The sequence below is a fragment of the Anas platyrhynchos genome, chromosome 5 (genome assembly GCF_047663525.1).
Source record: "Anas platyrhynchos isolate ZD024472 breed Pekin duck chromosome 5, IASCAAS_PekinDuck_T2T, whole genome shotgun sequence".
NCBI lineage: Eukaryota > Metazoa > Chordata > Aves > Anseriformes > Anatidae > Anas > Anas platyrhynchos.
In genome coordinates, this window is record NC_092591.1 from 62,686,218 (window position 1) to 62,708,238 (window position 22,021).

General features: G+C 38.6%; 1 protein-coding gene across 13 annotated transcripts in view; it reads right to left on the reverse strand.

Moving 5' to 3' along the window:
* The window catches only part of TRIM66 (tripartite motif containing 66), a 48,857-nt gene that overhangs the window by 23,203 nt on the left and 3,633 nt on the right, over positions 1–22,021 (reverse strand). For 8 of the 13 annotated variants that reach the window (XM_072039352.1, XM_072039350.1, XM_072039349.1 and 5 more), the window contains 9 exons: positions 12,325–12,428; positions 8,845–8,992; positions 7,174–7,306; positions 5,575–5,691; positions 4,837–4,951; positions 3,835–3,981; positions 3,576–3,693; positions 1,220–2,106; positions 252–413 (listed from right to left, as the gene is read on the reverse strand). In XM_072039352.1, coding sequence (XP_071895453.1) covers positions 252–413; positions 1,220–2,106; positions 3,576–3,693; positions 3,835–3,981; positions 4,837–4,951; positions 5,575–5,691; positions 7,174–7,306; positions 8,845–8,992; positions 12,325–12,428 — 1,931 coding nt within the window. Of the gene's footprint in view, positions 1–251; positions 414–1,219; positions 2,107–3,575; positions 3,694–3,834; positions 3,982–4,836; positions 4,952–5,574; positions 5,692–7,173; positions 7,307–8,844; positions 8,993–12,324; positions 12,434–16,143; positions 16,814–21,680; positions 21,757–22,021 lie in introns of those variants that run through there. The other 5 variants (XM_072039354.1, XM_038180495.2, XM_038180492.2 and 2 more) reach the window with 5 other exon arrangements.

Sequence of the window (22,021 nt, forward strand, 5' to 3'; positions counted from 1 at the left end):
TACACCACGTTATAGAACAGTTGCTGATCTGCCACCTGTGTACATACAGTACGGTGCTTAGACATGTTACTGGGGGATGCACACTAGATTAGGCTATGGCTGTCTTCTAAGATTTACAAGCTATTTTGTCAACTTTTACTGTATTTTATTTTTTCACCTTAATTGCAAATTCTAATGACACATTATACTCAATATTATGAAAACATGTTTTCTATTCCAAACATTTATTTAAAAAAAATAATTCTTTATACCTTTCTCACTGGGTTGTAAGCTGATTGTTGCAATGTTGATTCGGGGGAGTGGCTGCTGACACTGGCTTCTTCATCTAATGACTGTGACAGGGAGGGAATATCACTTCTGTCAAGAGGAACTACAGGCTTCTGGACATCGAGTTCAGGGGAACTCTCACAGACCTACAAATCAAAATTAAGAATTAGTGTTTTCAAAATCTCAGTTTAAAAAAAAAAAGTGGCAAATTCACATGAACACAACATACACAATATGAAAAGTCTGGAAGGACTCTAAAGCAAAGATGTTAAAAGTAAATCCAGCTAGAGATATAAATGAAAAGAGAGATATTTATCTATCTCAAACATTCATGGAAAAAGATCAATAAAGCTACTGAAATGTACAGCTATCCCAAAAACCTGCTGTTTGCTCCTAAATCTAAGCCACTGAGAGTTATTCAGGGTGGGAACTCCACAGGACTTACAGAATGGGAAATTTCAACCACCTTTCCAAGGCAATTCTAACTGTTTTGAATGAGTCTTAAAGCCACTTTATTGTGCCACCTTATCTTCCTTACAGAGTTTGTATGCCCACCACCAAGCAATTGTTCCTTTTGCAAAGGCAGAAACTCTGGATTGGGATTCAGAAGACAGGCTTTATTCCTTCTTTGCTATAAAAGTAAAGCCAGTTACTCAATTTTTCTGTCCTTCAGTTACCTACACACAAAGGGGGAATGATGATGCTTTTATTCTCCCACCTGCTGCTTGCCTTGTCTATTTACTGATTCAAATATTTGGGATCCAGGTTGTTTATGCAGCACTTCACAGGAAATTTTGGACAGATCTCTATGAGACATGAAACTTCTGCTGATTTCTAACGTACACAAAAAGACAACAAAGTTCAATCTGCTTGAAATCTCAAAGGTGTTTGTTCCCCATTTCTGAGCTTACATTGACTAAAAGAAATAGGAAAGAACTTTCAGAGAACTTACTGGAGATTCGTCTTGGATTTGCTGCTGAACCGGGGCTGGCTGCCTCACTATGTAATTGATCTGACCAACTATGGTTTGTTGAACATGCTGAGCTGGCTTGGGTTGGTTCAGCTGGAAGCTGGACTGTCCCTGGGCCTGGAGAAGAAGCTCCAGATCCTTTTTCATTTCCTCCAGTTCAAACTGGTGGTGCATTATGTCCAGGCTCTGCTGGATGACTTGTTTGTGGGCGTTCTCATTCTGACCTGACAGTGGCGATGCTGGAGGCAGCTGCTGCTGCTGTGGTGGCTGCTGCAAGTGGTTAGACTTTATCTTCTGAAGATGGCCAAGCTGCACTTGCACAGTTGACGTTTGCAAAGCAGTCTGTGTGCGGAATGACTGTGGATGGCTTGTGTGAACTTGCTGAGCCTCATGTGATACAACAGCATAACCCAGAGGTGCAGTCTGCTGCAGCTGCTGGGGTGGTAAATGCTTTCCCATCTTCCCTGATGTATTCTCTGACTCTGGTCGTGACTGTTGCTCCAGCCTAGGCTGTGTTAACTTCAGAGGCGGGGGAACATCCCTTTGCTCTTTGTCACGCTGCTGCATGCTGTACTGCAGAGGAAACTGCTGCTGATGCAGTTCGGGATGTTGAAAATTTTGGTGGCGGTTTATGTTTTGGTGAGAAGGCTGAGCTTTGTTTGGATGAGGGACGCTGAGGCAGTGTGAGCAACACATGGGCATAGGACACTGAACTGCAGGTGGAAACTGATGTGGCTGGCTATTCACAGGCTCCGGCTGTGATGCTGGGGAATAGTGTCCGTGATACAAGGATGTCTGTAATCCTTGTACATTTCCATAGAGTAGCACATCTGAATGAGAAATGTGTCCACCTTCCATAGTGAAAGCTCCTGGAAAAGAAAACAAAACAAAACAGTAAACTTGCTCACTCCTAAAATCTTCACAAATTTATGCAATAAAAATTGTAAATGACTGCCATTCGCTTTTCTTCAATTCAAATATAAAAGGGCTCATATCCTATTCAAGCAGTCCTTCAATATACCTCCAACATAAATTTTTCAAGATTTTTCAGTGATTTAAAATAATACTAAACTCCCTCTAATGTCCATGGAACTCATGATTGAAATACCAGCAAATGCTTTGAAAAATTACCCTCAACTTACATTATTTTAACTGATGAATATTGGCTTATCCTTTCATTTTTTACTAAACTCTGAGCACATTTTCTCATCCACAAGCACAGGTACAAAAGACTGCTTTCAGGGTGAAAGTGAGCAAAATAAAAGAGATTGATGTTATATACGAGAGAATCATAAAAGCTATAAATAGAAATGACCTATGAAATAATCTTATCCACGCTTTTAGCCAAGAGAAGATTATTCCCTGCAATACCTTTGCTATTGTTTTACCCTAAAAGGGGTAAACTAAAAGGTTTTAAATAACTGAAAATGGGATGAGAACCAACCCTTTATAACATTGATCTACCTACCAAACTAAATTTACTGTAAAAACTCGCAGCAGTTGGAAAATTTATAGTTGCTCGGAAACAAGCTGAAAGTATGTGCATTCGTTACATAAATAATATTGCCATTATTACACAGAAAAAGGCTTAAAGCCATCTTTGTGCCCATTAATTGTAAGCATCTCAAGCACTGTTCAGGTCCCAGGGCCACTGAGATACTAAAAGAGTATCTGTTAGCATCGCACTCTGAGGAGCATAAGCATAGTTGAGACCAGCTGTCCCTGGGTAAGGCAGAGGAAACAGCACAAGGCTCACTGCAGGTAATCCATTTCACTCAGGATACTCCTGATGGGACTGCCATACTCACAGGGCTGTAGTTGCAGAGTTACTGCTTCCTGGGACAAAACTGCATTCAAATACATTAGGCAAAGTCAAGGTTGTTTAGTAGACAGTGATGCTATATTTTCAGTAATTTTAGTTAAAAGTTTATCCACTTAGCCTTGTACAGGGTTTTAATTAAACTAGTAGTTGTGTTCTTACATTGTGATTTTCTAAGATTATCAAAAAAGGTATTTACAGATTACATTTATAGGCAATGTTTATAGGGTAATATTTATATATTATATAAATATTATGTATTATTTATATAATATTATTATTTATTATATTATATATAATGATATATATAAATTATACATATCATTACATATAATGATGTCTTTTAGTAGGGGAAAAGCATGAAGGTTTTCAGCCACAATAGCATTGCTTTAGGGCTGTGACAGAAAGACCAAAACTAGAACTCAAATAAGAAGAGAGCACTTCAGGTACCGTATTGTCTATGTATGTCTTGCATACCTTTGGGCACTTGCATAATAAAGAACACTAGATTTTTCGTACCAAAATTGGACAGCTGTTTAGTCCAGTAGGATGGATCCCAAGTAAATCTGATCTTCAGTGGAGGGCCTACGTCTGTGTTACAATTTGTCTCTAACAAGCGCTGGATCTGAAATACAATCTGGTGACATATCAAAGGATTATGATTTTATTAACAGTTATAAGATTATAAGAAGTATTTTATTTGAGAATCATTAAATTCTTAAAACAGTTGTCACATGTACTGCGCAATTTCGCTTTATTGAGAAAGTATTTCTCTTACCAGTTCTTTACTGAAGAGAAATGGGATGCTGTTTTTACTGCACACTGCCCAACTGGTGAAGTTCTGCACATGTTCAACCTGTCTGCTTAAAACCACAACACCTTGCAGTTGCTGCTCCAATTTCTGCTTCCTTTCACTTGTGATTTTCTGTTAATAATGTGGAATAGGTAGGAGACAGTTGTCATCCTTCAGACACACATAATGCATACAATCATTGGAATTATGTTATACTCTTAGTTATAGTCTCTTTAAAGCACCAATCAGAGAGAGAAAGCAAATCCTGTTCAACAGATATATCCAAATCAAGACGAACAATGACTTCTTCAGGAATAAATTACAGCCTTCTCGCCTTGGTTTAGCAGAATAATGTAACACAGGAAAGGTGTAAACGTTTGATCAAATCTGAACCTGGACCTCTTTCTTGTCTATTACAATACACAAAGAGGAGACCTAAGGAAGAATGTCAGCAGAGGGCAAGCACACAGTGTTTGCAAGCACACAGAATGGTATTCCAGTCTCCAGCAATTCATGATTTAGGGACCACAAAGATAGAGGCTATACCACCCTCCTCAGGGTATTTTTCTATCACATATTCTTCGACTGGACATGCAAAAACTTAAGAGTCAAAACTGCAGGCTGTTTTTACAGGAAGTAGACCAGAAGATCATTTTCAAAACATATTAAATGCGGTGCTAGAGATCTTTCACAAATGAAACATTAAAATCAAAAGCTGGCTTGTTTTGCAATTACTCAAAATGTGCACATACATTCTCTGCAACTGTATTAGAAAATGTGGATAACACGATAAGCAAACATTTTGCCACTTCATCATTAATCTTTGTCAACCATTGATTTCAAATAAAATCCTGCAATAAAAAGAATATTTGAAAACATAAGCAAAGGGACAATAACATTCACAATCTATATTCTTCCATTGGCACTGGGATTTAATTTTAATTTAGTTTAATTTCCCAGGGTATAAAAGAAACTAGCCTTACTTACTTCAAGTTGTTCAAGAAGGATGTTTGTTCGTTTATTGATTTCATTTATCAAAACCATCTTGGCCATTTTTATTTGATTTTCTACTTTTTTGTATAAGTGTTTTACTTCAAGCAACCTATGAGGAAGAGATACATATCCCTGGATGAGCCAACTGGTATGTCCTTTATTCAGTGCTTGGTAGTTATTTGTTACCTAATGTTGACAAAGAACTCCAGTGAAAGCACTATTTGTAGCATTTCCTTTAAGTTCTCCCACACTTCAAATGTGATAATGCTGATTTGGGTCAGCACACCGTAAGACAGACATAATACTACTAGAGAGTGTCCAAAGGAAGGCTAAAAAGATGATGAAGGGTCTAGAGGGGAAGACGTATGAGGAGCAGCTGAGGTCCCTTGGTTTGTTCAGCCCAGAGCAGAGCAGGCTGAGGGGAGGCCTCATGGCGGCCTGCAGCTCCCTCAGGAGGGGAGCGGAGGGGCAGGTGCTGAGCTCTGCTCTCTGGGGACAGCGACAGGACCCGAGGGAATGGCATGGAGCTGGGACAGGGGAGGGTCAGGCTGGGGGTTAGGGAAAGGGTCTGCACCCAGAGAGTGGTCGGGCACAGGAATATTCATATTCATATTTCATACCCTCCAAGAAAAAAATATATAGCATCAGCTTTTTTCTCTAGTAAACTCTATTTAGGAAAAATAACACTCTTACTTGTCATTCATTTTCATGAGAAAAATACACAACAATTACCTGTCTTCAATCTGTTTAGCTGAAACCTGAATTCCATTTTTTTTCTCTTCCACTTTAGCTATGACATTTTTCAGGATAGCTCTCTGATTTTGCAAAGCTTCATCAAGATGTCTGAACCTGCAAAAGAAGGGGAAGTTTTCACACCACGTTCTTTTCTGCTGATAAGAAACTACTGAGAAGCTACATCATGACTTGTTTTTTTTTCTTTTACAGGCTCAAATAAAGCATTGCTTACATTTGCTGCTATTATAAAAGTTAGAGGGGAACTGCTGGAACTAGCGTCACTACAGCAGCATTGCACCACTAAGCAAAACTGCCGGATTTCAGCTGCTGCTCCGTTAAGTTCCTTGGGTAGAGTTTGTTTCTCTCCAGCCAGACTCCACTAAGGACTTGGCCAGATGCGCATCTCCAAAGGATCCATTCTGCCTTATCTGTAACTCCTACATCCCATGGTGAGAGGAAAGGAGACACTGGTCTACTGGACTCTTTATTGGACACAGCTCATACATGGCTTAAACATAGATCTTAGCTCTTTTTTATTCCTGGTAGAATAGTTCAAGTACAAAGGCATATATATGTACTCAAGAAATAGAAGTCACTGTAAATATCTGGTGGATTACCAGAAAGCCTAGGTTTAAATATTTTAAAAATCTGTGCTTAAAAACATTCTTTGACATCCTGAAAATGAATTATTTACATTACAGAAGGTTTGCAGTCCATGCTGATTAAGGAGTGGACAGTGCACAACTTGTTCAAAGGTGACTTAGCTAGACCTGAGCTTCCAAACCAGTACACTGAATACTCAAATGGGGTTATCCTTTATTTGTCTGTGCCTACTGCTAACTACCCAACAGCTTTGCCTATAGTACATTTGCAGTAGGAACTGGGCCCTGTAACCCAGACAATTCATTTTAACAGTCACAGGTACAGCCCTTCTCAAATTTCTCCTGCCTTCTTCCAAAAATAATTCCTGCGGATTGACTTTGGGTTCCTGTGTTTAAAAGGAGAAGCTATATGCCTGAAGCTGAAGAAATTGGTGTGTTCAAGTCAGTCAAGGGATCATGTCAGTCCGGACATGATCCCCTGCTTCTTTCCTACTGCAAATGCTGTGACAGCTATCCCAAACTTTATTGCTCTTCAAAGGGGCAGGCACATCTCACAAAAGGTCTGTCACAGTGTATAGGTAATTCCTTACATGGTTCACACACATCTGCTAACAAACTGCCAGCTAAGCTACAGTCATTATGTCTTGGATAAAGACCAACAGACGTAATTGGATTATGCTAAGTAGAGTTCAACTGGCAACTAGTTTCTCATGATCGTACTCAAGAGATACACGCATACACCACATCTGGCAGATGATACAGTTGGGAAGGGACACACCGCTGAGCCCAGTGCACGATTCTGTAAGGGCAGTAATCCACATGGTACGCTGCTTGGGCATAAGACAGCTGAACTGAGTTTGCTGAGGCTTTGAAGCTGGAACTGAGTTTGCAATTTCAGCTGACAAGAAACACAGATGGAACAGTCTTAAATCTATATTCACTATGTTTTTATATAGGACTATGAAAAAGACATTAAGCAATCAATATCTGGTACCTGTGTTCCTTATGCTCTGTCAGAAGGCAGCTGTGGCATGTAAGGATATCACAGGTCTCACAGAACAACTTGAGTGGCTCTTGAGCATGCATTGGACAAAATAAGGAAAATTCACTTGCCTCGTCTTCAGTTGCTGAGGAACATAAAACAGTGGTATCATTGATAAGAATTGACATTCAGAGTCAGTTGCCATCCTCTCACATAATTTGATTGAAAACCTTGGTGTTATCTCTAAAGACTCAGATCCTGGAACAATCTGATTATATGAAACAGTTTTTTGTTTGTTTGTTTAATTACCATTAACATTAATTATTAACATTAACATAAATTATTAAACATTAACATTAATTAATGTTTAATTAACATTACTAGCAGATAGGCATTTAGAAAGGGACAAGGAAAAAAAAGTACATGACTGCATCCTCAAAGTTTCCTTGCTAAGACAATATCCTGTTACTTTTGACCAACACATGAGAAATTAAACAAAGCATTGATCTGTAGAAAACATTTATTTATACAAACTGCAAATGAAAACATTACTTTTTTTTTTTTTTTGCTAATATAAAACAAGAAAAAAGGTTCAATTTCCCTACACCAAAGCCATTTTACTTATCTAAGTGTGAAAAAAAAAAAAAAAAAAAAGGAGGGGAAGGGGTCTTTTTTCCTAGGAACAGATAACTTGACCACAACTATCCAAATCAGTTTCTTGAGAAGAACTTCACCTGAAGCACAAGGAAACTGCAGTTGCCTCAAATTCTGAAACACCATTTGAGTCATCATTTTCTACAGCCTATATTTTCTTTATCTAGGGTGGATAATAAAAACCTTTCTTGAATAATAAACAAAGTTTTAAATCTCTCTTACTCTAACCAGTTGGTACCAACTATGGAAGTGTAACCTCATCAGAATAAAATATAAGCTTCTATTCCACAGTCAAAATAATACATTAGAAGCAGTAGGCCCCACCTGTGTTTATTCCTTGTTCTACCCTCCTTCTAAAGTTTTATAAAGTTGCAACACTCTTGTTTTAGACTACAAATTGCTTACTTCAGTTTAGGTTAGTATACTCCTCAGTGTTTACATAAAGTAAATAATGAGCAGTAATAGATGATGACCCTTCTCTGTGGATCATTAATATATAGGGATGAAACATTTTCCAGTGGGTTTCATTTGTGCTTGCTAACGGCAATACACTGATCACACTCAGGAAGCACGTTCTTCACTCCATGTTTGTGAAAGGAACATCCTATAGAGGCCACAGCCTTTTGCTGTCTGACTTCCCCTCCCACACCTTGTCCATAAAACATGGGAATTGCTTTATGGCAGTTTCCTGCTGGGCACAGAAATACCAGAAGGGCAAGGACAACTGGTCTTGCAGCCTACCAAACCATAACCCATCACTCCACAGATGGAAAAGGTACATGGAACAGACTGTGAGAAACAAATATCCAGAATTTCTCAAATAACATGGATTACTGATTGTGGCAAAGGCAAGTTCAGACACCTAATGTGATATAGAATCCCATAATCTCTGGTTTACGTGTATATACACTTTAAAGTCACACTCAGTCAGAACATGATGTCTCTAGCACAGAACCTGTGTGTGCTCCATTCTCAACTGAATAACTCATATGAGAACAAGCCTAGACTTTCAAAGCATATCTTCAGTACCTGTGCAGCCCTTCAGGGATACAGACAGGAAGCGGTCTCCAGTTTCATTGCCATGTCTGTGCTCCTCTGTACATGTGCTGCACAACCACTTATTGCAGCTTGTGCAGAGACTGTGAGCAGGTTTCTTCTCTTTACACATGGAGCAGCTCTAAGAAGAAAAAGCACAATTACATACATGGATAACAAATTAGACTGTACAAACCAACAAACTGTGATTCAGATCAGTAAGCTTAGTATTTTGCTTTGTTGGATTAGAGCAATTCAAGCGATTTTAGGAGCTCAGTTATTGTTGTAAAAGGTCCCAGAGTAAAATTACAATTTGAAGCTCTTAAAACATACTGTCTTTCTGTGCTCTAGCACAACAGTTATTTGTAGGTATGAAAACCTACAAAATCTATAGGCTATGGTATACACAATACAGGAACACCTGCATACTCCTAATAAAAAAACTTATTTCCTATACTCTAAAGAGATGACCAAAACCAAGCTCAATTCATATATTGATATCAACTGTAATGAACTGGAAACATAAGACAGACATGGGAACATCAAATAAACTGGAATTTGTAAATATCATCTCTATCGATTCAACAATTTAGGAAATGTCATTTCTTATTGACCATGTTGTCTGGAACCATCGCTAAAAGTGAAATGAATAAAGCGCCATGTAAGTGAAGAGAGTAATTTGACTCCTTTGTTATCCAGAATGACCTCAGGAGTTATTTCAAGGTGACTATAATGATACTTCTCTTAAAAAGGATTTGCATGAGGCATAAAATACCTTGTTGAAATCTCCTAACGCCAATGTTTCTAACATACTGTAGCCACAAATAGGTACTAATGGGCAGAGTGAAAATAATTATATAATTTTACCATATTCAAACCATAAAAGCTTTGCCACCAGTTTATCAAACTCAAACATTTCCTACACAGTTACAAAATATTTACTGTAGTTATGCATAGTTCTTGAATATTACTGCTGTTGTTATAGCTACTCAAGCAGCTAATAATAGATGGCAAAGTGACTTCCCTATGGTGTGCTTCCTTTCTGTTGTGCATCAGCTTATCTTCAATATGGTTTTGTTACAATTGCATCCCCACTACTCTGATGGGAAACACAAAGAGAAGTATTTGGAAGTATTCAGCATGTAGGCCCTGATGCAAGTCCCGGTGAATTTAAAAGTCAAGTTTCGCTTTGCTGAGTCCCAGATCATGATCTTAGATATCCTGAGGGAAGAACAATTACAGTTCTTTCTTTGATGGTCTTCTTAGTGTTAAATCACAGCTTTAACACTAAGTGGAATAGCCATATCCAAGCTCACTTCTGAGACTCATGTTTGGCTCAAAGGTTTCACTTCAGCACAAGAACAAAAAAATTTTTATTCCTGTTCATTTAAGTTTTACCATTCTCTTCAGTGGGCCTGGAATTTCCAAATTGATCTCTTATCAGCTCACTGTTAAGAGTTTCTAAGTATTTCCCATCTCTTTCAAAGAGATTTCTCTCTGACTGTAGGACAACAAAAGCAAATTTTTAAATGTGTTAGGTTGCCTAGGCAGGAAAGTATTCATGTAAGCCATGACACAGTTTTAGCCATTTGCTTCTCAACAACATTTTTCAAAATGTATATGTTAACACTTTAAAACAAAAAGCCTAATATAACTTATATAACCAAAATGCAAAAGTATTCTGGGAAGCAAAGCCTGTTACAAAAGAAGTGGCTAAGTTAAAATGCACTTACAAACCACCTGCATGGAAAACAAGTCACAAGTTCAGCAGTGCTCTGCCTTCTTGGCAATAACCAAAACTGCCTAATCACAGGTTTTCGTGCAACCGTTCAGCTGTCAGACAGCCTGACTAGAGCTTATGTTAGCATTATTTTTAAGTTGCAGAGCACAGAGTTCTCCCAGAGTTAGGTTATTTGTGATGTAAAAACAGCCTTTTGAGCAAGAGATTTTGAAGTGAATGTTTTTGAAATTTCTGCAGCTTGTATATAGTACTTTCTATTGTTTATGCTTCACTATTTCACACATTGAAAAACATCTGGTTTCTAAACACTTTGTTAGGAGTCTTGACAGATTCCCATTTGAAAACATTAGGTGAATTAACAAAATGATGGCTGTTCGGCTGTGCTTCAGTTGGATGTATTGGTGCTTCTCTGATATCATTCATAGCTTTGTTTTTGAGGGAAGGGTGGTTAAAAGGCAGTAAGCAAGGCTTACTCTTACATGACTGTCAATAAAAAGGAAGCACGCCCAAAACTATTAGGAGGGTTCTCAAGTCCCTCTAGAGTACTCCTGTGCTCCAGTGAGAATTCCGCTTTACTGAACTCCTCATAGGACTCCTACAAGGTTACACAAAAGAAAAAGTTTCTTTTAAAGAAGGTCTAAAAAAAATAATATAGTGCTTCTGAAGATATTAGATATCCTCATTTGATTTTGTTTCTACACCAATTGACATTGAAAGGTAAATGAAGTGAGTTATGATAATTAAGAAATCCCAACACATATATAACGATGGCAGTTCAGAGGACTGGAAAGATACAGTTTCCATCCTACATTATAGCAGAAGTGTTCCCCTCTACCCAGTGGTTCTGAAACTGAATACCTAATGCAGCTATCCAGTTTCTTTCAGAATCAACAAAAGCACACAAGAGACAGACGTCCAGGATCTGGTTCAAAAGGTGAAGTCCAACATCCCTGCCTCTTGGGTACCAGTCCTTTGCTTTGGAGCACACTTTAGCTAAAGCAGTCAGCAGATTACAGATTAGTTTTGACAAGTTTCCTACCACATTCTGCAATTTCTCTTACTCATGCAAATAATATAATACTGTACTGCAATAGATGGATCAGAGATACACACCTTCCTCTGCCTTTCTCCTGGCATCACAAAGAAGCAGCAAGTAAAGCATTGTGAGAATAGACCTGCTTGTCATCTGGGTATTTTACACAAGTAAAACCCATCTGTGTACAGTGTCAATACCTGGCCAAGATAGTAATCTTATGCTTCACAATCTTCTTTTGCATCCATTCCCCAATGAGAAACTAAAATGTGATGTAACCTTTTTTTTTTTTTTAAATGATTAAAACAGACGATCAGAAAATGATAATCCCACATAGGATCTAAAGGGTAATCTTGGTGTAACCACTAAGCCAATAGTCTTTGTTTCTGTTTACTTTGTGTAGAGAGCAGAAACAGAATAATGAGAATTCCAAGAGATCCATTATCTTCTAGATAATGTATAAACAATATAGAAACAATAGTTATAATATATAAGCAGTCAAAATCGTTCTTCAAATAAAGTTAGAAGAGTAATATGAAGGCAGTATGTCCATCCCTCGCAGTGATGCAATTAAAGTGCTGCAAAAGCAAAATGTAAGAGAGTCTGTTGTTGTAAACAATTTGTTCTGCTCATCAAACAATGTCAGTCTGGTGGTGTTTTAACGACTCACAAAGCACCCTACTTAGTGGCTTTCACTTACCTTTGCCATAGCTGAATTATCAGTGTGAAAGTCCTTGAGAAAGAAATTCTCAACTACATCTCTTGCAAAGCAGGTCTGTTTACACACAGGGCAGGAAAGGATACCTGCACTTAAAATAAATAAATAAATTAAAAAACGCACAGCAGCCATGTGAACCAGGAAATGATATAAACCACACTTAAGTATTGCTGTTTTTTTTAAAAAAAAAAAAAACATCAAACCAACACTTAGTTCCAGGAAATTAGAGGCATTCTTCAAGCCTTAAGTTACTTGTGGCTAGATCTAATTCAATACAAACGGAAGAAAAACAAAGCAACAAAATCCCTAGAAATATACTATGGTTCAGGTGACTTATCTCAGTATTTATCAAGGATATCCACGTGTCCAAATTCCCACGAATTCATCAGGGCTTGAAGCTTTGATAAAAGCTGAGGTGCACCTTAAGCTTTATACTTTTGTTACAGAGTCTTGCTATTTGTGCTTTCTGATACTAGCTACAGTTCTTCTATATCATCTTTGCATTAGCAGAGGTAAACCAAAGCATAAAATGCACATTGCCTAATATTAGTTTTCCAGCACAGCATGCTTTCCAATTGAAGTCAGAGAGAGGAGTAAAAGGATGTTAACAGAAGTAAAAAGTCAATGTAAAAGCTCAAAGTCGCCTAAGTAAAAGTCAGAATTGCAAAACATCCACTACAACAAGTCCACAAGTGACACAAAGCGATCAGACTGTGTTCCACTGACACCCCTGAAGCAAAGCAAAGCGAGCAGCATAAGCAGCAAAATCTGGCTCCATCTCTGCTATTGCATTCCTAGACTTCTGGGGCTAGAATTCACTCTGCTAGACAATCTAGTGGTTTTTTTGAAAAGGGATGTCTGTCTCTGACCACATTGCTGTAAACTAGTGCAGATGTGAATCCAAACCCTTAGAGGTGGTGGTGTCAGTCTATTTTTACCTTATCTTATCGAGTGTTTTTTATATCTAAGTCTTTCCATTTTGTTGAGAACAGAATTTTAACGCTACTCTCACCTTGTCAAGCGATCCATTCATGATAACTAATAGAAATATTTTCCATGACTAAATGATGCAAACTCACTTAAAGCAAGTTTTTAAAAAGCAAGATCAATTACAACTTTTTCCTGAACTGACACCGTTCAATATGCTCTCGCCTTAACTAAAATTATTTTGAAATAAGGAAGCTGACTTGGAGATAAAACAAATCTTAAATCACGTTAGATGGTTATCAGAGACACTCACGTTTTCCAGCTTGGTGTTACCTGCCCTTGCAACACAGCTCCTACAGTCCCTGCCCAGAAGCGCAGTTCTAACCCTGCATGCCTACCAGTTTCAGATCTGGACTACTTTTATTTTTAACAAATTGCAGAGACACATAAAGCCCTTCCTGCATTACCACTTCTGACAAAAGCACTATACAGTCAGATGCCTCAATAAGTTCATTTTCTTTCATAAATGCTTTCGGGAAAAAAAAAAAAAAAAAAGAAAAAAAAAAGAAAAAAAAAAACTTTGCATTGTTGCATCTCCTTCGAAAGAAGACATCTTAGATAGAATTGCTTCCACCAGGCGTGCAGAGAAGCAGGTGGTACCCACAGGTGGCTGTGCTACTCAGCTACAAGCCTCCCCTGGGGAAAAGGGCAACGCAAGCAGCTGCCAGGGCTTTGCTCATCTCCTGGGTGTGTAACTTGAGTCCTGTTTAAGGGTGTTCTGGTGCCAGAGTTACAAAGAGGCTAAAAAATTCATTTGATAAAGATGGCCGTGACAGCAAAAAGCTGTAGAAGTGTCTAACTTCCTTCCCTTTGAATCCTTAATATTAGGAATGCAGCTAAGAGGGTATCTTACTTACCTACAATACTTGTAGCTAATCACCTTCATCTGTTACACCCTAGGACAATGAGATGCTTTTATATTAGTCGCACTGTAACCTCCCTCTGCTTCCCCGAATTACGGTTCTGTGTCTTTTATACATTCCATTAACAGCTCGGTTCTCTAGAGAAATGTAACCACGGCAGGAGCACTGCAGTACTTAAGACGAGATGTGTTACACAGACAGAGCCCTCCTACTCCTTGCAAACGGTGCGTACTACAAGCGTCAGTGAATTGCAGTGCTAATTCCTACAAGGTGAAACCGTTTTCAAGTTTCTGTGTGAGCACCTTGCGAAGCAACTCCGTTTTAATAGCAGCAGCAGAAATACATGGATATATTTTGATTGATAATCTAGGTAGCAAAAATCCTACTTTACAGGCAGCCTCTCGAGTAAGTCTCATAGGACATGCTCTAATTCTTGGTGCAGTGATAGAAAACCATCTCCTGACTTTACAGGGATTTGCCTCTAGCCCTTTGAGACCTTTAACCAGTGTCTTACTCCCCTAACAGCACTGTCCAAGCAGTGCCAGGCCTTGATCTGGCTAATGTGAAGAGAAAACCTCCATACTGAGACTGCGCAGTACGCCACAAATTGACTGAGGAGGAAATTAGCAACAGGTTGGTCTATCAAGTAAGAAATGCATGGCTGTCACAGTGACTCCTTCACTTCGCCATAGGAGGAACAACTTCCTTGATTCCCCCACGTAAGGTTAAAAAAGTTAATATTGAAGTTACATATTTTATTACATTCCAAGACTATCCAGTTAGTGCAGAATGTTAAATCAAATTATAGCAGCTGAATGATATTTAATGTAATGCTCACAGCCTTAGGCTGGTTCGCTTGAACTTTAAATTGTACTAATCTGTTTCAAACCAGTGAAGTATGAAATACATTGTATAAAGAATACATTAATTTAAGAACAGACAATACTATCTCTTTAATTTTTTTTAAAGAAAACTTCAATACCTTTCACCTTAAGAAAACATATTTTCATGCACAGATTTCACTTGTGCACAGAATCCTCCTGAAACATACCGAGAAGCCTGGTAGTATGAGGAAGTTTAGAAAGTCACCATTTTGAGGGTACAAGACACTACTGCTGAGTAATATCTGGGGATATCTAAAAGCAACGCTCAGGATGCCAGGTTACCATTTCTCCCCCATGTTTTAGATCGTAGCTTTGCTACTGAAATCAGTGCTGTTACAAAAATATCCATGGAGCAAGTCCCACACATAGGTCAGAACATCACGTTAGAATCACTACCACAGACCATCAAATGAAGTACAGCTCTGGTTGTGTAAATGCCAAGAGCGTCTCAAATACCCAAGTAACTTTGAATTACAGGGCTATCGCCTCTGAAATTCCCTTGAAAACACACAAAGCATGTATAGCTCTCAGCTTAAAGGAATAAAATTAAAAAAAATAAATCAGAACAAACATTGTAAGTTAACAGGAAAAATAATGGGGACACCACGGCAGTACTGTATTGGAAACAGTTTCCTACTCGTACAAGCACTAATCAGCAAGCACCTTTTCACCTGTCCTAATACTGAATTGTATATTTTTTAAGGCTCCATTACAAGCACAGAAGACATTTGCATCTTGCTAGGAGAGGGATTCCTTGAATGTGGTAGCTTTGGAGATCACACTTGTTCAGCTAATTGGACTTCTCATTTCCTTCCTTTCCCATTTAATCAAAACCTGTGCTCCCTGGAAATGCCCAACCTTTTTCGATACAAATTTCCTGCAAAATCTAATGATAGTTTGGCACAATAAATACACTACAGAATGGTTTGTGAAGCAGTTGTCCTGAAATGAAGTAAATGTTACACAGACACAAATAGCCACAAGCAGCAGCTACTTCAACAACACAAAGAGAGCATGCTGCTGTGTTTGTGCTCAAGGTAAAGCACAATTTCCTAGAAACCCCTTACCTGTCCTCTGGATAAAGTGTCACTTAGCTGCCCACAACGTCACTTCTGTCAGGAAGCAGAGGGTTATTAAGCGGAACCTCACACACAACGCGCTCCCTGGAATCAGGCTTTGCCGTACTGCAGACAAAAGTGGCTGCACCTTCCACAGGGTACGCGGGGCTGCTCCCCCTCTTCAGCAAAAAATGCCGACAAATCAGCAGGTCAAAGAGATGTACTGGCCCACCATGAAGTGCATTGTATTTTTCTCTCGCCTTCCTTCTTGCTTTCACCTTTCTGAGGTTCATTCAGGCCTCTCTTAACTTGCCTTGGTTGTATTTTTCCTGATGTGGTGAAATAAAAATCCCATAGAGAGGATAAATAGCAGCATCCTACTTCCCTTCTTGCCTGGGTCTTCTCTCAGTCATCAGAATAACCTGGAGCAAGCGTGCAGAAGGGAGGAGTAGAGCTTTTCCACGCTCAGGCAGCAGCATGTCTTACACCATTCACTCCCTCAACACACTTTGCAGACCATTCCCTAAGTATTTTTCTTGCCTTACTTCCTCACTGCTACCTCTAAACAACTGTGCTAACTTGTTTTAAGAACCTGTACTTTGCAGACAGCTCATTTAAATATATCATTATTACAGCACTGTGGGTGAAGGGGAGAATAGTCAGAAGCCCCAGAGACTTGCTGTTTGTACGTATGAGAATGATGCAATTTCTGGATCTAAATAGTAATCCAACACAGAATTACAGCATTCAAACAACAGAGTTGACATATTAAGAGATCAGGAGCCAAATTCAGCTATGATGCAATCATGATGCCCAAATGAGGCCCATTATTGTTATCAAAATCTCTAGATATACAAAAAAAAACTAAGAGCTATTGACATAAAATATGTAGAGTTTGTATGTAAACAATATTGGAGGAAGGAGACAGAAATGTTTGCATAAATAATTTTTTTTATAAGTTAATTAATTTCTGCTGTTTATCCATTGAAATGATCATTTAAGACATCAGACTTCATTGCTAAAGGGGTGGGCACAAATTTAGAAAGGCCAGCAAGGATCTTAATGTTAGATTTGAGCTCTGTTTCAGTGTGATATGCAGGATAAAACCATATTGTTGAATGATATGCAGGATAAACCACAGATAAGCTGTTCTCTATGAATTTGAGTTATCAGGTAGTATTGAGCAAGCACTGAAGACCACTTTGTGCTGAACAGACTCCCAGGAAGTTTCATCACATAAGGTATGTGGAGGAGTAGTCTTACACATACATCCTTCCAGGGCTCCACTATTCCTTTCACAGTAGACCACTGCACCTGAACACCACCACAAAAAACACCAGCCCTAGAGAATAACATGCTTAGAGAAGCGTGTATGTTAAGTATGCGTGTGTTCAGTTTATATACATACACACATTGGAGCCCTGAACAGCTTCAACAGCAGACTTGTACCTTGCTGAAGTGGTCTGCAGCCCTTCATAAGGCAAGTGTTCCTTTCCACTCCTGCACTCCCAACAGCAATAGCGAATGGAGAGCAGGCTGGGGAAAACAGAAATTCAAAGGCAGTGGTCAGACACAGACACTCGGTCTGGACATTCCAGCACCATATCCAAAATCACCTTTTGGGAAAACATTAGGGTTCTGCCATCAAAGCCCACTCAAGCCCTACCGTATTGCAGGTCACATTTCTCACATACCACAGCAGTTCCTTTTCTGTTGGTGAAAGCTTCAACGCTGCACTGAACCCAAGGAATAGTAAGTGGACATCACGGCAGCGACCCCTGTACAGAGTGTTCCAGTGTAAAAGCACAAAGATGTAAATTTGCTGAGTGCCCTCAAGTTTTTAATCCACCTGTATTGCAGCAATCTAATTTGTAAGTGAAAGAGACGTAGATAATTTGCAGCAATCATCCCTGAAAGTGCAAACTAACCTCTGCACCACGTATAGAAACCGAGTACAAAGACCTTTTGAACATCAAAAGCATCACCTCACAGTTTTCTTTCAAGGTCTTATAGTCTGGTCAGGTCTAAACAGAAAGAACCCTCAAGCTGGTTGTCTGGGAAATAAATCAATGCAGATAATTAACAGGCTATTATTATCCTGAGAATTGATTAGCATAAAGAAACAAACATTGGAGCTATCATACACACCACATTTATACTTGCTGTCCACATGTTGCACCTATTCCTCTGTTCTTTTTCCTCCAACAACCATCAGAATAATTATTCTCAGAGAGCATTAGCTACAGCTCAAACTGCAGACATAATTTACACTTCCTTAGAGACCCAATTACAGGTTATAGGAAACAGTTCTGAATACAACCTCCGACTTCACATCTTCGTATTTAGCTATCCCCCCATTGTTTCACTTGCCTTTTGGATCTGGCATCTGAACAACAGTGTGAGAAGGGCTGAGTAACCTTAAATCCATTTTAGAATGACTAAATAAATACATTATGAACAGTTTCCATCCTTGGAATAACCTTTTTACTTCCCGTTTTAGAAACAAAACACATATTTTGTGTTAAGTGGACCTAATTAAAGCAAATTGGTGTTCTCCTTCAGAATTAATAGGAATGATGCATTGCGTCACTTACCATATACGATTGCATCAAAACAAGCTTATTTAGGGCCTCTAGATATGACAGTTGTAACACCAGGAAGGACAAATTGTACTCCACTCTAAGCTTCGATACAATTTAAAGAACTCTACAGAAGTGTATTTTTCTTGGTACAAGACAAGGCATTGTGTGCTGGCACCTGGAGGCTCCTCTTTATGCTAGTACACCATGCTCTTAATGCCAAAGCCTAGAGCCACGGGAGTCCAAGCTCAACCTTCTTGAAACAAACCCCTTGAAGGTAACTTTGAAGACAGTAAATGCAAGCATGACCAATGCTTGGCAGAGTTTTGGGTGTCCCTTGCTAACGAGCCATTCACAATTGGGAATCCACAGTTATACATAGCGTCTATCTTGTAGGATAAACTATACATTTTCAGCTGGAAATGACAGAATGCAGCACGTGGACGCTTGTCAGCAGTCACATTTGTTCTCTTTAATAGTCTGGGTTCAGTTTGTCTTACCAGTTCAGTTTGCATTTCTCTCCTGTCACATTTCTTGGCATTTAAGTGGGGATCTCGGACCCTTCGCTGTGCACAGAAAGCTAACAAGAAGCAAGCGTGGATGGTTTTTGACTTATGCATGGAATGTGAAAAGAAATTATGCAGCCATTTTCTACGACTTTTATTATCCAAGCTAGAGAAGCACAAAAGGGCAAAGCATGTTTTTAAAATAGTACTTCAGGAAAAAAAATAGCCCAACGTACAAATTCAATACAAAAACATAATACAATTAAATCCACCACTTCCCAAAGCAATTTATAAAGCTGGGCAACTGCTAACTTCATTTTACAACTGTGAAGCACAACGTACGGGTCAGATATAACTAATTCAGTCACAAAATGGAAATACTAGGGTTTAATCTCAGTTAGAGTAAATCTGCAAGGTTTTCTAGTACATCTGTTCTCATCTGCCTTGTTCTCAAAGGCCTAATTTGCAATTTAAACAGTGGTTGCCTGTGATTTTTTAAAAAAAAGAAATACAAAACAACAACAAAAAGCCAGCCCTCAAGCTGATACGGTCTTCCAAATCGTGATCTTTTCACAACAACAGACCTCCACTTCTCTTTCAGCTACTTCTGAAACTATTACATTGGTGATATTGAAAGTATTAAAACAACATCGATCGTCAAACGTCTAAACGAGAGAAAGAGCTGCAGATAAAGGGTAATTTATTTTTACACACACCCCCAGCTCAGAAAGAAGGCATAGGCACAGTAAACTGGATGAATTTGGTTTTGAATGTTTTCAGTCCTCATTAGGAAGGTCAGGCCCAAGAAGCCAAGGCATCACTCAAGAACCAATTGCGTGTGTTTTCATGGTGAGTGGCAATGTACACAGGCAGAATTCATGCAGTGGCCTGAGAAAATCATTTCAGGAGATTTAGGAATTTTCTGTTTTTCTCATCCCCAGTCTCACTCTTTAAAACTCTTCCTTCCCATGTACAAAGCAGACTAGAAGCAAAAATCATGCAGATCTGTAGAGAAGAATAAAATAGTGATTCTTTTTTCCAAATGAGGAGAGGAGGAAAAAAAAGGAAAGTGACACCAGCCTGCAGAAAGAGAAGTAAAAAACTGAGTAACTTAAAGTCCCCTTTATATTAGAAGCACCTGTAGAAGCCAAATTTCAAAAATTATTTTCTTGTTTCATTTAAATTGCTATCAAACTCTCTCTTCTCACAGCTTTGAATAAATTCTGACACGTATGCAGCTTTTCCATAGGAACTCAGTCTACCTCAGAGCTTTCATTCAGGGCATACCTTAAGACTGACATACAGGTATAAAAGTAAGCATCCAACATCAACTACCATCAAATATCCAGACCACTTACCTACAGCTCTTCAGCAATCTTAATACAACAACAACAAACTACTTATGTTGATATACTGCTACTTACACTATGACATATCGAAACCCACAAATTAAAGCATGCATTTGCAGCAAATCTCAGATTGACTTCGCATTCACTTTTTCTATTCTTATAGGTTGCTTGAGGAATTCATAGCAAGTGGCAAATGCATTTTACTTACAGACAATATTTCACACCTCAGCTGAAGTTGCTTAGCACTTGTTTTATTTACAATTTATCATTGACACAAATGTATAATCATACTGAAAGATAACATCGAAAATTGAGCAGGTATTGTGCCATCTGCACATGCAGATGAGATAAGCAGTGCTTAGCATCATGCCATCAGAAGATTTCACAAACTTATCCTGGCTGACCCATGGTGGTTGCGGTTTCAATCAATGATTTAAGAGACACATATGTTTTCTCTTTTTGCTGCTCTTGTTGTTCATATATTAAACAAGTCTTTGCACCTGGTGCCTCCCTTCATTTACACTGGGTCATCACTGTTCATTATTTCTTTTCTCAGTCATTTTTCTAATCTTGCTTTTTTCCATAAAAGTTCCCCACCAACAAGAGAATGAGGAAGTAAATGGAGAAACTTCAAGAATACAGAAATAAACTAGTCTTTGTTCTAATTTGCTCTAGACAAATAATTCCTGATCCCTGCTCAAGTGCTCAAACAACTATCTTATATTTTAATGACTTGTGAGAATCTGTAGCTGCATTTCATCCAATATCACCGAGTGGCAAAACTTCCCTTTTCCACTTCACAAACATAAACAAGTGGGAGAAAGGAATAGCTTACATGTCAAATGAGGATAAATGAAAGTAATGTAGTGGTTGTTTTATTATAAAGTAGGTACCTCTGTCTGGTATGACCAGGCATTTAAAATTTTGAGGCATTTAATCAAAATGACTGCCTTGCCTTCTGTCTCCTTCTCCTACCTGAATATCTTTTTCTGTCTGTACCCTGCCATGAATAGCCTTTCTCCTTTGTCATGAAGTTATCCCCTTTTCCTTTGCTAGCCTTTCAACAGTGACCTCCTAACACTGATTCCATTTTTTCTCAAACCTCAACTTACCTAGTTTATGTTCTCTTGTCAGATTATCATCACCTCAGGGAAAGTATCTTCTCTTCCTACGTGTTTCTAAAATTTGCTTTGGAAGAGATATTGAATGATGCCACTTATTCATCTGGAGTTCAAAGCCTGTGAAAATACCAGCCATCTACATGCCTTTGCTCTTCTTATAAATTAGTAATGAGTCTGGAATGTTTCCCTATGGTAATTAAGCCTCATTCATTTAAAGTGACTGCATTCTGTGATTTAAGTCCTATTCCAGAAGATGTTACATATTTTCTATGAACATCATTACAAAAACCTGTGCAAATAACTTCAAGATTTCAAGAGCCACAGTCTCAAAA